The sequence below is a fragment of the Pyrus communis genome, chromosome 10, assembly GCF_041283825.1.
Source record: "Pyrus communis isolate YQ-2024b chromosome 10, ASM4128382v1, whole genome shotgun sequence".
NCBI lineage: Eukaryota > Viridiplantae > Streptophyta > Magnoliopsida > Rosales > Rosaceae > Pyrus > Pyrus communis.
In genome coordinates, this window is record NC_142574.1 from 25,500,001 (window position 1) to 25,515,387 (window position 15,387).

Here is a 15,387-nt window from a genome sequence, read left to right on the forward strand (position 1 = left end):
GCTGGGAGGTAAGGTCACTTCAAATTATACCCAACCAAAATGACCTGACACAGTTCTTTTATATCCTATATTTTAAAAGCCCCGCATCCTACCTACATGGTCTACTTATGGTGAGGCTCGTATTTGAAAACATGAGCCTTAGTTCACAGCCCAACATCACCCAGCCATTGACTCACCTCTATCTCACCAAAATGCAAGGACTCATTACTCTACTGCCACGCCACCACCCATTACAAGTACTGACCGCCCAATGCTCAACACAAAAATCTATGACCAAATAAATATTCATTGTGCACCTGTTCTCACATGTATTCTCTCTCTGTCTCTCTCCCTTCATCAAATTTGCAAAAATAAATCAACTGTGAACAGATAAAACTATACAGACGAAAGAAACAGCAGTTTGATGAAAGTAAAAAAAACTGAGGTTAAAATCCAAAACCATATCAAAGACAATAGCAACTTGTACAGTTCTCTCAAAAATGCATCACATATAAAACAGGGGCACAATTTGAAACGTACTCCATGGATGCGGGTGCCAGCATTGATACGCTGGATCCACAGGGAGCGCATGTCTCGCTTCTTGGTGCGGCGATCCCTGTAGGAATACTGCAAGGCCTTCTCCACCCTCTCTCTGGCAATCCTTATGCAATTCTTGGCCCTTCCCCTGAAGCCCTTGGCTAGCTTGAAAATCTTACCCTTATTCATTGTTCACTCTCCCTCTATTATCCTACACATTAACACAGATACATCAGACCACAAAAAATAATCAGCCGCATAATTATTAATTATTTGAGAAACCCATTTCTTCCAATTGCAGAACAAAGAATGAGAAGTATTCAGAAACGAAAAATTCCCAATTGCACAAGTGTATCAAGTAGATTGATGTTAATTACTTAAAAAATTCCAAATTTAAGAGCAAAAATTGCTTTTTCCAAAGCAAATTATTACCAAATGAAATATTTAGCATCTCTTGAACAAATTTAAAGAGTTTAAAAGGTGATTAAGATTCAAAAACCAGAATTATCAATGGAGAAAGATGGGTTTTTTCGATTCACCTGAGCTTATCTGAGGTGGGTTCCTTTTTGTATCAACAGCTCCGAGCTGTGCAAAACCTGCCATGAAACCAATCAAAAGGAACAAGCTTTTTACTTTGCAATTAACAATACCAGAAAATAATAAAAAATAAAAATAAAAAAACAAGGAAGAAGAAGATGGGCACTCACTGTGGCGGTGGATGGCGAGAGATGACAGACGAACTGGGAGTGGGTCGGGCAGCGGGCAGTGGAGGCGGAAGAGAAACAATATGGATGGGCAATCTGTAATATTGAGCTAAGAGCGTGGGTACTTTTGTCAAACCACACGCTTAACCCGCTAAATGAAGCCCAAGGTAACTGGATCGTTCTCGCAGGAAATTTACTTGACAGAATCCTACCTATCGCAGGTTAAACTATATTTGTAAACTATACGATGTAGCGGTTGACTAGCCTCATGTAATGCAAGGACTGAAATGCACGGACGCAATAAAAAGCATTAATAATCCTTCCAATTAAGCGATACTGAGGGAGAGAGAACGAAACCGATCCATTGCTATAATAAAATAAAAATAATTGATGGACTATGACCCGATCCATGTGATGCAAACCGGGTAATCATGGGTATGGTGAAACCGGTAAACACCCTACTTTGGCTAATGGAAAAAGTGAAGATAAATCCTTGAGTTTTGAGACGGTGCTCTTCTCTGAGGTGCTGAAAAATATGCAGCATCTTCTTCCGGCCCGCCTCATAAAGTCTCTGTCTGCTACTTCTTTACCATGCACCACCTCCACCCTTCACGAACTTGCTTCTACTCACCCCAAAGGTCTGCCTCTCTCTCTCTCTCTACTTTTGGGTACTGGGTCTGTCACTAATTGCTTTCTCAATAGAAACAAAGCTACCAATTTCTTTTTTTTTTTTTCAACCGAATAACAGCGATAATTCATTGATAAGAAAACAAGATTGCAAAACGATTACAAGACCGGTGTCAACTGAATACAACCTCTCGAGTGACCAAATCCTTAATCTGGAGAGCTACCAATTTGTTAAAGTTGAAGTGTGTGTTTGAAACTGTGTATTGTATCTAAGTAATGGATGATGGGCAATGAGAAGCAATATGCAAGAAGAAAGCTTTGTTTGTGTGTGTCTGTGTGTGCGTGTGTGTTTATGAGTCAAGCTCAAAACCATGTGAATGTCTCTTTACTTGATAATGTGGTTGCTGAAGCAAATCCAATTTGACAGATTGTGAAAATGCCTGCCTAGCCTTCAAATTCTATTACTTTTTCTCAATCACCAGACTGCTGAAATTCGTTTGTCGTAGAGATTCTTTTTCGGTTTGCTATTTAATGGAGCTTGATACGAAAACTATATTTCCTTTTGCAGCTAGAATTAGAAGGTTATCTGATGACCAATTGCAAGTAATTCCTTTAGACTGCTAAAATGCAGGAAATGGTATTCGATAAACGGGTCTTGATTCTTGGTGATTGTGCAATCCTTTTCTTTTGATGGTTTGCAGGGAGGGGGAGGAGGGGATTGCTTTGACATCTAATGAAAATTGAATGGTTGCATTCATGTTTATTTCTTTCTTTTCATTTTCCATTGCAATCTCATGCCTACCCCAAAAGTTGAAAGAGTAAAAGAGATAAAAGGGGGTAGATAAACTTCTTCACCTTTCAAGATGACAACTCTACCATGTATAGCCAATAGATGATGATGTTGATAATTTGATGTGTGGAGAGCGATGATCAGGCTCCGGTTTCTTTTGAATCTTGAAGCTCTATTTTCTTTGTAGAACAATATCTTGTAGCCATTCTGGGGTCTAGGCTAGAGGCAGCCAAAGATGTTTGGTTTCCTTAGAAGTTTGTAACTCAATCAAACATTCATTTGTTTCTCTTAAGCTTTACTTTGGTGCTAGAAATTCATGCTTTTCTTGGGGAGTGTTCTATCCATTGATTAATTTCTTAAAATTTCTTAAACGTTTTTGTGATTGGGCTGGCCTTGGTAGGTGTTGCGAGGGTTGTACTGAAAAAGGGGAAGACCCAATTATTCAAGGATGGCAGCCCAATGGTCTACAGTGGAGCAGTTGATAGAATAATTGGTAGACCACCTCCCAGGACTGGAGACATTGTACTGGTAGCTGATGGGGCAGAAAAACCAATAGGATGGGGCATGTACAATTCAGTCTCCATGTTCAGTGTTCGGCTGATGCAACTCGAAGAGGAAGCAACAAGGTAGTACTATTTCTACGAGTCCTTTCTAGTTCTGATTTATCATTACATTCACAGGGATGTTCAAATTGACAACCTTTATGAAACAGGGATTTGTCATGTGCATTGAACATGGAGAAACTGCTTGAGACAAGAATTAATGAAGCTATAGAACTACGTAAGAGTTTGAGACTTCCATCAGTTAGTACAAATGCATTCCGTCTTGTCAATAGTGAAGCAGACAGGTACATGACCTTGAGTAGTAAATTGAGATTTCTGTCGGTGTTTTGTAATTGAGTATGAATGAAGATTCTCCCCTTGTCTTTTGTTAGAAAGGCCAAATCTATATATGCATGTGTAAAGAACTAAAGACGCACTTAATTATTCAACGTACCAGTGATAATTCAGCTCCTCCGGGGGTTGAGAATGTGTGGATGTTATGTGGTATGCATGTTAGGTTTGAAAGAAATTAGTTATCTTTTGGTAAGAACCCTTTAAATTGTAATTAAATTAGGGTAAATGAAACATGTCGGATTTGTATCATTTAATCTGAAATGTTTAGTGTAACTAGTGGCAACACTATTTTGTGGATCCATTGCTATTCTCACCGGTTGTTTACATTACATGGAATTGTCTGTGGACATACTAGATCACTAATTTCAGGTCGATGTCACTTTTATACCACAGATTGTCAGGATTAATAGTTGATATATTTGGAGATGTAGCGGTAGTAGCATCGTCTGCTGCTTGGGTTGAGAAGTACAAAGCAGAAGTAGAGGCCTGTATTAGTAGAATTGACGAAGTTAATTATGTAAACTGGAGACCATCTTTGGAAGTTTTAAAAGAAGAAGGATTGGATGTGTCAAATTACAAGGAAAGGGATCCATCTACCTGTCCTCAAAGAACAAAGGTAGGATATCCCACAAAATGTTACAGCATATTTTATACTTTTTGTTTCATGCTATGTGAGGTCTGTTGCATGTGAATATTTAATGTCATGTTGCAATTATTTAGGTTATGGAAAACGGGATCTTTTATTCCATTTCACTTGAGGGACAGAAGACAGGGTTTTATGCGGATCAGCGTGAAAACCGCCAATTCATATCAACAATTTCAGACGGCCAGAAAGTTCTTGATATGTTCTGCTACAGTGGTGGTTTTGCTCTAAATGCTGCACGAGGGGGTGCTGCAAATGTCATCGGTATGAATAATTGGAATTTAGAACCTGTCTTTCTATAAGAACTTCATTGAAATTGGCTAGGTTCGATCCTTACTGTACTGCCATTGGAGGCTAGATTATATCCCACTGTTGTTGTTTGGTCATCCTGCTCATAGAATATGCATATGAAGCCGTGGAGTAATCATTATAATACCAGTGACATAGTCATTTTGTGAGACTTTTGTTCAAAAGGACGTCTAGAATTAGATGATATATATTCATCTTCGCGGGACATCTTAAGATTGCGTGTTCAAAGCTAGATGAGTTTCTAATCATTCCTGTATTCCGTCAGGTGTCGATTCATCATTGCCTGCAATTGAGCTAGCCAAAGAAAATGTTGTTCTTAACAACATGGATCCACAGAGAATAACATTTTTAAAAGAAGATGCAAGTGAGTTTATGAAGGGTGCTCTTTCTAGGAACGAATCATGGGATATTGTCATTTTAGATCCTCCTAAACTAGCACCCCGAAAGAAGGTACTATTCAGTTAAATGCATTTGTTACTTTCTGTAGCATGTATTCGAGTTGTTTCAGTACAAATATGAGTGCATTGCTTGTTCCCCCGTCTATGACTTCTTACTTCAACTACCTGACCATAGGTGATTCGTTTGTGAATCTTGGCTACTGCTTCTTATTGGGTCATTTTGAATCCAGGTTTTACAAAATGCATCAGGCATGTATAGAAATTTAAATTCATTGGCAATGCAACTGACAAAGAGAGGTGGTCTTCTCATGACTTCTTCATGTTCGGGGGCTATGACGCAAAGTGGGATGTTCTTGCGTATTCTTCAGGTAATTTCAATTTTCTGTTGCACGGTGCCTTCACTAAATGTTTGACACCCATAAATACAGTAGAGGTTATTAATCTCATGAAATTCTATGAACACCGATTTTCGCTGGCTTAGGAGCCTCATATGTATAAAGAAGATTACTCGTTCAGGTTCATCTGTGTTTTGTATCGTTGATGACTCTTTCAGTTGAAAATAAGTTGATATCTTTCTTCTTCTTTTTTTGTTTTTTTGTTTTTTTTAACGATGGAAAAAGCTCTGCCTTTCAATATCTGAAACCAAAGAAAGCATATACAATCCAGTCTTGAAGTGAGGTTCCGAAAATCATTTTTTCAGCCAAAACGAATAGATTTTGTGTTCAAGCTCCTGTTTTCTCCTTCTACACTCCTCTTGTTTCTGCGAGTGCACAGGAAGAGAAGGATAGAACGAAAATCGCTTCTCATTTTTAAAATGGCATGTCATTTGGTTGGAATCATCTTCTGTTACAAAAACGAGTGACATACTAATATTTGATTTGATGAACCTCTCTTCGTCCTTCTCAATTTGTTTTGATTTCTTTGTATCAGGGTGCATCATCAGCGGCAGGGAGAAAAATAACCGTTGTACGGGACGCCGGAGCGGCATGTGATCATCCCATTGACCCATCCTACCCAGAAGGCAAATACCTTTCTAACGTCCTTCTGAGGGTCCTTTGAAGATGACAATCACTTAAATTAGAACACATGCAAAAACCCAATCATATTTTTGAACAGCGCATATACAAAGCGATCGATCAATGGACATGACTTTAGATGTATTCAATACTAGTGGAATTATACATGGACGCGTTCATTCAGTCTCTCGAAAGAGATTGCGAAAAAAATTAAAGGAAGAAAACTCCAAATGACACAAAATTATTTTCGAAGTTATATGTACTGCTCACACTGAAAACACTAATTTACATATAATTAAAATCGGTCATTCGGAAACGCTTAAGCCAGTCCGTCGACATCGGCGGTTCTACTCGCCCTAGTGACCTCCCGGATTTCTGTTCCACGACAAATACGATGGGTCTCCAAGTTGCCTGAAAGAAGAGAGGATCATTGGTCATCATATCACAACATTAAACTGTTTACTATCAAAAAACAAATACGTGGAAACATTTAGAAATAGCGGCCACATCACATCCAACCCTGGACAATATTATCTAGGCATTGACAAAGTTGATCACTGCGAAACAGTCTGTTCGATTAACATGGATGGTACGGTTAACACGTCGTCATCTGTCAACGTATAATATGGGGAAAGTTCATATTCGCCAAAGCTGTAGATTTAATGTGGATGAGTGTGTGTGTGTCTACATATTACGAAATTGGAGGCTGTGCTGGAAAATCAAGGCCAGTAATATCAAAGTTAAGAAAAAGAAAGGGCTAGATGTAGTAATAGTACACCAGCCATAAAGTAAAGCAAAAGTGGACTGAACTTAAGAATCACAAGGGAAAGTTGGTCCATAGCATGCAAACAAACATCTTTAAGCTGGCAACAAAGAGTGTTACTTGAGACAACAAGTGGGTAAGAAGAAAATATGCCACATCTACCCCTAATAACTAGCTCGACATGAAATAATCTACAGGGTTTCTTTAACTGGTTCTTATGCATCTTGAAAGACCGTTCAGACAATAATACAAGAGATCATTCCACAAAGAGGAGAGTTCATGTAAGGCAACTGTTTTTAGCATTTAACATTCCTTGCATGATAAGGCGGGGCAATTGGTTTAGGAGTTTACCTTGGCTTAACAAGATACACAACCATGAAAGCCATGGCTAGAAAGAAGCACAACCCTCCAACAGTGAGATAAGCAATGCCAAGGAAGTCATTCCTGCCACCAATCCAACTGGTGGTCGAGAGCACGAGCTTCTTCTTTCCATTAAAACTGTATGTGTTGTAATTGTTCTCCAGCATCACTTCTATCGTATCATTTTCTTCCAGATTCACCTCTATCTTTCCGTACAGCTTTCTAAATGTCGGTAGTGCAGCAGTTCTCATCCAAACAATAAGGTCCTCTTGCTCACTTAACTGTTAAACAAAAAATATTGACCTGGTTAACCACTTGCCTCCTTGAGAAAACAGTTTGCTAACCCAACAGTTAAAATAAAACTTTTCAGCACAAAAATAACCTGTAGGACAATACAAGACACTTTTCCCTATTTCTGACGGTAAACAAAAAATATTTTATCGGGGTTCAGTGTCTTCAAAGATGCATAAGAGCAACCGTAACACTTACAAAACTAGAGATGACCAGGGGCAAAATGCTTACTGGTTTAGAGTTATCCAGAGACGCGCCACCTTTAAGAGTTCCATTCTGAAAGTTCTTTGGAAAGACTTTTTTGCCAAACTTGTGCTCCCTATCACTCTTCCACGAGATATCCTTCTTGTTCACCGTCAACGGCTGGCTATTGCGGGAAAAACTATAGGTGTCGTTGAACAAACTCCAAGCAATAAGACCACAAGGTACAATAGGTAGACCATTTGCCTTATCTTCAGGCTTACAAGCATCTATTTCACTCTCAGACTTTGGATCTTTCAACTGTTGATCACTTCGACTCTTAACATATCTGACAAGTAGAAAACCGTAGTCAGGCTGGATAATATTATTTATATATAATGGAAAATGGAGATCTCAGAATTGATAATAAATATTTCACACAAAACCAATTGTAGCGACAATCTACCAGGAAGATCCAAGCTAGTTGCACAGTGAAACTATTCAAAAACGAAAATTGCTGGCGGTAGTAGAAGTGAGTAGTGTACTGTGTACATGAAAAAATTCTTCAAAGAACTGGTGTGCATGCCTTAAACCAAATTATGCTGCAACATCACATAGATTTACATAAAGTGTATACTACTAAGATTCTCGTGATTGACTAAGTTTTTTATTTTTGTTATTTTGTACAAGATAATCAGGATGCCAGGCATGATCTCATAGGGGTGCTGTTCTTTGGACCATATTTCATTATCTTCTGTAAGAGCTTCCCTGGAACCTGGTCTACCTACTGCTCTGTCCATATATGGCCAGCAAATATCAAGGCTCCAATATAGCTATGATAAAATTTTGGCCTTGCCATAACTTGACCCACCCCTTTCATTAACTTTCCACATAAAGGTTTTTGCATCAACCATATTAAACATAAATGGAGGATTATGGCCAAGGCAGGAGACATACCTGCGATGATTCTGGTAAAAATTGTCAAGCTGGTAATATACATATATAGGCTGCTTCATATGCTTTGATACCTTCACGCAGGAAAAACTATCCATCAGTGACCATGGGGATTAAGTTCAGAGTCATAATTAAAAATATTATCTAAATGCACATAATGCTGCATAGTTCCTAGAGATACCTTGGTAGCTCGACAAGGATTGCAACCACCACCAAAAATAAGTATTAATCACAAATGTGGCAACTAAAATCTCTTGATGATAAAAAAAAACAAGGAGAACCTCACCTTTAGAGTTCTGTTACATGTTTTAACTTCAGGCCCTTGTATGAACCTGACCTTATCATCTCTAGCGGGTGTTGGTATACAATCAGTCTCATACCTATCAACAATTTCAACAACCTGACAGAAATATTTTCCTGATTAACCTACATGTAGGACTAGAAAAGAACAAACAAATTATGCAGAGAATTGGGTTCAACTCAGCCATACATCTCGAGAAGCAAAGAGGGAAACAACTCCGATGGGAATGAAGACAATGCTTACGAGCATGAATGCTGAGATCACCTGCATGAACAAGCGTGCACCGCACAAATGCACAAAGAGATAAGGCGAGAGTTCAGCTAAAAATCTATCACACAAAGGTGGATGACTATAGGAGATATCAAATACAATACTATAAAACCTACCCATCGTGGTGTGAGAATTGGCTTGCACGCTGGAAGTTCCTGCTGAGTAAATCTTGAATCTGAAAAGATCAAGTTTATAACATCTTTAGTTTACGATTGATATAAAGGTTACTAAGAATCATACAAAATGCATAGTGAAGACATAAAGCCAGCTTTGTCCATGCCCACCTAGTCCTACAACTTATCAAGTGAAGGAAAGGAAAAACAAGGGAAAAGCTTCCTCTACGTATCAGCATCTTAGATTACGTAATCACTCACTATGTATGTGGCACATCCATCTATTTTGCAAAATATTATCATATCAGCCACATTGTACCTCTCCGACAGTAAACATTAGATACCCTTTTATAACCATAGACAAGTCTTTCACATAGGTACCCAAGAACAGAGTTACAGAAAGATTTCCAACTTTAGTTTTCGTGTGCCTTATATAAATCGATTATAGTACGAGTAATATGAGTGGTATGGACCCCTAACTATCCATCATCAAAGCTAACCCACCAGATGCCATATGCATAGAAGTTTCCTAATGCTCCCAAATCTTATAATATTACTGTCAAGCCACGAAAGTTATTCGCATCGATCTTCATAAACCCAGTCTTCTTAGTCTTGATTTCGAATTGATGAAAGCAGCCTAGGTTGAAAATTCACTCTAAGAATTTAATAAATTCTCTCCGATATATAATTGACTTCTAAATTTCTAAACCTAACTCAGAAAATATTTATCAGCCAGGATCATCTAGGAGATGCACATCATGTAATTTAAATCATTTAAATTTTGAAACAATAAATTCAGATAATTGAAAATCTACCATCTGGGTATTTCTGAAATGAACTAAAAACCTAAAATTAATACAAAAGCTTAGGGCTTGGGAAGGAAATCACATTTGGGTCGCTTGGAATGCCTCCTGGTAGACGTTGCATCCGTAGATCCGGCGCCTCCTGAGCTAGACGGCGCCGTATTGGAACTCATCGGAGACGAACCCTGTCTTCCGCAGAAGAGATTTTAAATTCTTTTTCTTTTCCGAAAATTAAGAAAAACCCACTCGACCTATGGATTCGAATTGTATGCGATGATCAAAGAGACGAACGGATTTTTTTTTTTTTTTTTTTTCTTTGGTGTGGGTGGGGGGAGGGGGTTTAATTGGAAATGGGGGTGGTGGTGGTGGGTTTTGAGGAATTGAGGAATTGGGGATTTTGTATTGACTTTTTTAGAGAGAGGGATGTGGAAGAAAGCGTCTCCTTTCTTTCCCTCTCTGTAAGGTGGCCGGCGATCCTCTCTCTCTTCTCTCTTTCCGTGTAGAAGAAAGAAGAATAAGAAATTTCTGAGAGAGAGAGAAACAAAGACCATTCAAGTATCGAACCAGTCCAATGCGATTACACGGTTAGACTCGGTGTCCAATTTTTTCAATTTGATTTTTCTTTTTGCTGTATTTTTTTTTATTTACTATCATTTGTTCATTGAAGAAAATTGAAATAAAATATGGTTGAAATGTCTTTTTCAGCCAAACGGTAGCGTTAGTAAGTTAAATAGTTAGTTATTAGTTGGATGACAAAAAAATTCCATCGGTTTGGTTCCCGTGGGTGCTTGTCCGTAATGGGGCAATTTGGGGATTTTATTAAAGACCTGAGCCACAGATTGAGCGATGATGGTATTACTATCTCCTAACCTGACCCTGACCCGATTGGATGTTTCTATGCTATTACATGGAAGGATAAAAATTCAATGAACTAGAGGTTTTTTTTTTTTTGGATAAATAATAGCGTTTGTGAGTTAAATTACTAGTTGTTAGAGAAATAAGGATCAGTGGGGATTGAACCCACACCAAGCACACGCAACTATGCTAAAGCAACACAATTGAGTGAAATTTTTTTTAAAGGTAATTATTTTTCGTAGCTTTTTTTATTTACATATAGTAGTTGACTAATTAAACAAAATTTTCATGATATGTGGGTTTTTCTTTAATTTTTTTAAAAAAATGGGAACAATTGGTAGCAAGTTACAGTTATCCATCCATTCTGGGGGCCGAGAAGACTCACTGAGGTATTTCACTCTCCCCTGGCCACAATTCTGGCTTCCACACCAACAACAATTTTCGAACCCAAGACCTATAGGTTTTAATTTGAAGGAAGCCTCGCAATTCGTCATTTACCACTGGATCACCAACTCGTAGTTTCATAATATGTGGGTTGATGAGTGTGAGTTTAGAGGTTGTAAGATCCCACATCGCTCAGGGGAGTGATCCTTATATGTATTTCCCCATCCCTACCTAGCACGAGGCCTTTTGGGAGCTCATTGGCTTTGGGTTCCGTAAGAACTCCGAAGTTAAGCGAGAAGGGGCTAGAGCAATCCCATGATGGGTGACCCACTAGGAAGTTGCTCGTGAGTTCCCAAAAACAAAATCGTGAGAGAATGGTAAGCTCAAAGTGGACAATATCGTGCTACGATGGTGGAGCGGGCCTGGGAAGTGATTCGCCCCAGGCCGGGATGTGACAATCTGGTATCATAGCCTAACCCTGGCCGTGGTGTGCCGACGAGGACGTCGGGCCCCTAAGGGGGGTGGATTGTAAGATCCCACATCGCCTAAGGGAGTGATCATTATATGTATTTCCCTATCCCTACCTAGCACGAGGCCTATTGGGAGCTCACTGGCTTTGGATTCCGTAGGAACTCTGAAGTTAAGCTAGAAGGGGGTTAGAGCAATCACATGATGGGTGACCCGCTGGGAAGTTGCTCGTGAGTTCCCAAAAGCAAAACCGTGAGGGAATGGTAAGCCCAAAGCGGAGCGAGCCCGGGAAGTGATCCGCCCCGAACCAGGATGTGACAGAGGTACTATCCTTTGCAAGGGCATGGGTGGAGAATCCACGATTAAAATACATAGTTATGGGGGCAGAACATAATCAAAGTCAAGGGAATGAGGGCGCTTCCCTGTCCCTACTCAACCACGTTTGCCATTCTTAATTAGTAGGGAAAGAAGAATCGACGAGGATAGAACCTGCATTAGGATGCACAAACATGATTATTTTTTGTTATTGTGTTAAAATGTCATATACAACTGAAATATTTATGTACGTTGTTGCAAATAATAAGATAGTTACATTATTAGTGTACAGTTAAGTATCGAATTTTTTACAAACATATATGGTAACAGGTAAAAAGATAAAAATGGTCCCCTACAAAGAAAATGGAGAACAAGTATTGAAGATGATTGGAGTTTGGGCATTTTTATCTTGTTTTATGTCCTTTTTTTAATTCTTGCGAGGTTTTTTTTTTTTTTTTTTGGTAAAGTAATTCTTGTGAGGTTAAAGAAAGTCGTATGTGGAAGGAGTTTTGGGTGACAATTTTCATGAAAAAAATATTTAACAAATAAGTAGAATCTTAACCTATAGGCTATAGACCATATTATATAATATCAATAGTTTGGTGAGAATATATAGTCTTTTTTTGCTCAATTTATTATTTATGTTTTTGTAAACTGGTGATATAATAAAGGGAAGATCGGAGTCAGACAATTTTGTTTTATATTTTATAGTATAATTATTGTCTCGACGTTGAAATGATGATTGAATTATATATTCACATGAATTATATATACGACTATCAAATGATGATTGTATTAAATATATGTATATATTGTAGTCAATCCCTTTATTGTAAACTTAATCTTTAAATAGAAATTTTCTAGGCAATAAAAATTTATTAAGAAACCACAAAAACGTACATAAGATATGCATACCAAACGTAACCAAAAGGTTGCCAAAAGAACATCACACAAATTCACAATTATAAATTTGTCGTGAATACAATACAATTCCTCAACTAACAAACACGAAAGATAAACAACCTTTCAAGTTACAGAACACCATAACCACATCAAGAGAAAGAGACCACACGACCATTTGATGATCTTGCAGTCGCCAGCAAAGAATCACTGCTATGAAAACCTCCAACAAATGTCGAGCATCCTTGTCATATCCATTTGTCATGTGGACAAACCAAAACAAAAAACCAACCATAATTCTAAACAAAAGTCGTTGTTCAAGATCTGAGTGTGACCCATGAGTCCTAGACGCCATAGAGGCTATCCTCAATAAAGCAAGAAAACAACCACAATTACGAAAACTCTTCTCGCCACAACGAGAGAGCGATCATAACTAGAAAAGCAACACGAAATGGAAAAGAAAAAGGAGACCAAGGAGAGATTGCTGCCAATCCCAAAATGTTGTTTTCTTCATGTAGTGGCTAGAATTATATTATTTAAGTCTTTTTTCGTTCTTATTGGACAATTTCTTTTTCTTATACTACAATCTTTCATTTACTATTCAAAATACTATAATCTTTTAAATCTACAAAAATACCAGTTTTCATGTTCCAATCCAGTTTTCGTGATCAAGTTCAGTTCTTCTTGGTGGATCATTGCTGCATGCATGGATTGGTGCAGCTGATGATCAACATGCCAGCAGGAAACTAATGAACTCGTAAACCTAGCCCCAACACATAAGCACTGGATGAGTCTCTAAGCCTGCCAGAAATTTCGGTAACGCATGAATACTTAAATTGGCAACCACTTAATATTGACAAGGCTGGTCAAACATGACTGCTCATCATTATAAAAAAAAATTTACGATATTTCTTATAATATATTAGCGCTAAGTTTTTCGAATATACTAAAAAATCTCTTGTGTTATAATATGTTATGTAAAGTTTATTTAACCCTTTGCGCAATTTTATAATGTTCTTCACCGACGATATGAGGTTGGAGCATAATTAATGTTGAATCTGAATGATCTACTGATGGATAGATACTCTTGGCAGCTAATCCACTTGATAGTACGGTAGTAGCATCTAAATGTGCAAATGTCGTGGCTGGAGTAGGATTTGTCAAATCCTCCGCTCTGTGGGTACATAAATTGTTTGAATAGAAGTTATAGCATTAGTATGAGTTTGTTGACCGCGTAAGGGCGATCCATCTTTATGACGAATTCCACGATAACGAGAAATAGAAATTAATCGTTCGATGTCTGCCCGTTCTCCCCTCTTCAATTCCCAATGAACAACATGTTCTTGACCAATCATTTGTTCAATTTGGTCGATCTGATACTTAGTTAACTCTTTTATTTTTATGTAATATATTATGTAGCGCTTAGCTTTTCAAATATACTAAAAAACTCGTGTTATAATATGTTATATACCGCCTAAGTTTCAAGTATATCAAAAATTCTCATATTATAAATAATGTGCACCGCATTGTGTTCTAATTATACTAATAAACTCTCTTTCAACACTAACGCATAGCTCCAAAATTTCAAATCTTTAACGCGATGTATACTCTCAACAGCATTATACGAAATGTCTTTTTACCAAAAAAAAATCATTATTTGAAATGTCCTCATTAAAGTGCAATTCACACTTCATCAAACACCACATCAACCGTTAAACTTGGAAGGATCCTAAAATTTATTGGTATCCCAAAGTATCCTCGGTTTTACAAGAAAAAAAAAAAGATGGTTAGGTCATCAATGTCCGTTTTCCTTGCTCAAATCTCTTGAGCTTTATTTTATATTATCTTCATTGTTATCTATCTAACTGAATATGACTTATATAACATAGCAATACTGTAACGGTGACTTTCCATGTAGTATAATAACAATATGTGTAAGTTTTTTGCCCATATATAGTAAGTTTTTTGCCCATATATTTTCACTTTATTGGCACGGGATGTCATGTAACGGTGTATCCATATTATGTAAGTTGTTCTCCCATCTAACTACATTGCCAAAACTTGGTGACTTGTAATTCCAAAATCAATTAAAACATACTTTGAGTTAGAATTAACTTTGAGAAGCTAAAATAGTAAATAAGAAAAATTTCTCCCTTTCAATACATAATAACATATTGATTAAGTCAAATTTTCTGTCCATGTGTTCAAATTTTTATTTTCTTAAACATCTTTGTTTAGAAAGGAATAGGTAATCAGAGATATAAGTGACAAATCAACTCATTAGATTGTTATTGAATATCTGTTAAGATCCGTTTAATTTGATATCACCACAATATAGATGTGAGATTGGTAGGTGATAATGATGTAAAGTAAAATCAAACTAAATTGATCTTAATAGGTATCAAATAAGTTGATTTGCCAACTCTAATCAAAAACATGAAAATGGTGAAATTGAGAAAAGACTATGTAACAAGATCTAGTTGCATATATAGTTATTTGGAACGAGCATTGAGATTAATCCTCATTCAAAA

At 37.5% G+C, this 15,387-nt stretch overlaps 3 protein-coding genes across 3 annotated transcripts in view; 1 reads left to right on the forward strand and 2 right to left on the reverse strand.

Annotated features, from left to right (window-relative positions):
• Nucleotides 1-1,504, reverse strand: part of LOC137729553 (Ribosomal protein L20) — a 3,053-nt gene extending 1,549 nt beyond the window's left edge. The window contains exons 1-3 of the mRNA XM_068468528.2: nucleotides 1,224-1,504; nucleotides 1,056-1,112; nucleotides 520-727 (exon numbers count right to left, since the gene is read on the reverse strand). Coding sequence (XP_068324629.2) covers nucleotides 520-705 — 186 coding nt within the window. The 5' untranslated portion in view covers nucleotides 706-727; nucleotides 1,056-1,112; nucleotides 1,224-1,504. The remainder of the gene's footprint in view (nucleotides 1-519; nucleotides 728-1,055; nucleotides 1,113-1,223) is intronic.
• A 60-nt stretch (nucleotides 1,505-1,564) lies between these two features.
• Nucleotides 1,565-6,082, forward strand: LOC137728687 (S-adenosyl-L-methionine-dependent methyltransferases superfamily protein). Its single transcript, XM_068467427.2, has 8 exons — nucleotides 1,565-1,858; nucleotides 3,038-3,263; nucleotides 3,350-3,484; nucleotides 3,927-4,149; nucleotides 4,254-4,440; nucleotides 4,751-4,935; nucleotides 5,114-5,251; nucleotides 5,814-6,082. The coding sequence occupies exons 1-8, from the start codon at nucleotides 1,756-1,758 to the stop codon at nucleotides 5,940-5,942; spliced, it is 1,326 nt and encodes a 441-aa protein (XP_068323528.2). The 5' UTR covers nucleotides 1,565-1,755; the 3' UTR covers nucleotides 5,943-6,082.
• Nucleotides 6,024-10,623, reverse strand: LOC137728688 (ALA-interacting subunit 3). The gene is made up of 8 exons (XM_068467428.2): nucleotides 10,020-10,623; nucleotides 9,135-9,193; nucleotides 8,938-9,012; nucleotides 8,734-8,847; nucleotides 8,451-8,521; nucleotides 7,545-7,842; nucleotides 7,014-7,303; nucleotides 6,024-6,310 (listed from the first exon to the last, which is right to left on the reverse strand). Exons 1-8 carry the CDS (start codon nucleotides 10,105-10,107, stop codon nucleotides 6,256-6,258), a joined length of 1,050 nt encoding a protein of 349 aa, XP_068323529.2. The 5' UTR covers nucleotides 10,108-10,623; the 3' UTR covers nucleotides 6,024-6,255.
• Nucleotides 10,624-15,387: the final 4,764 nt, after the last annotated feature.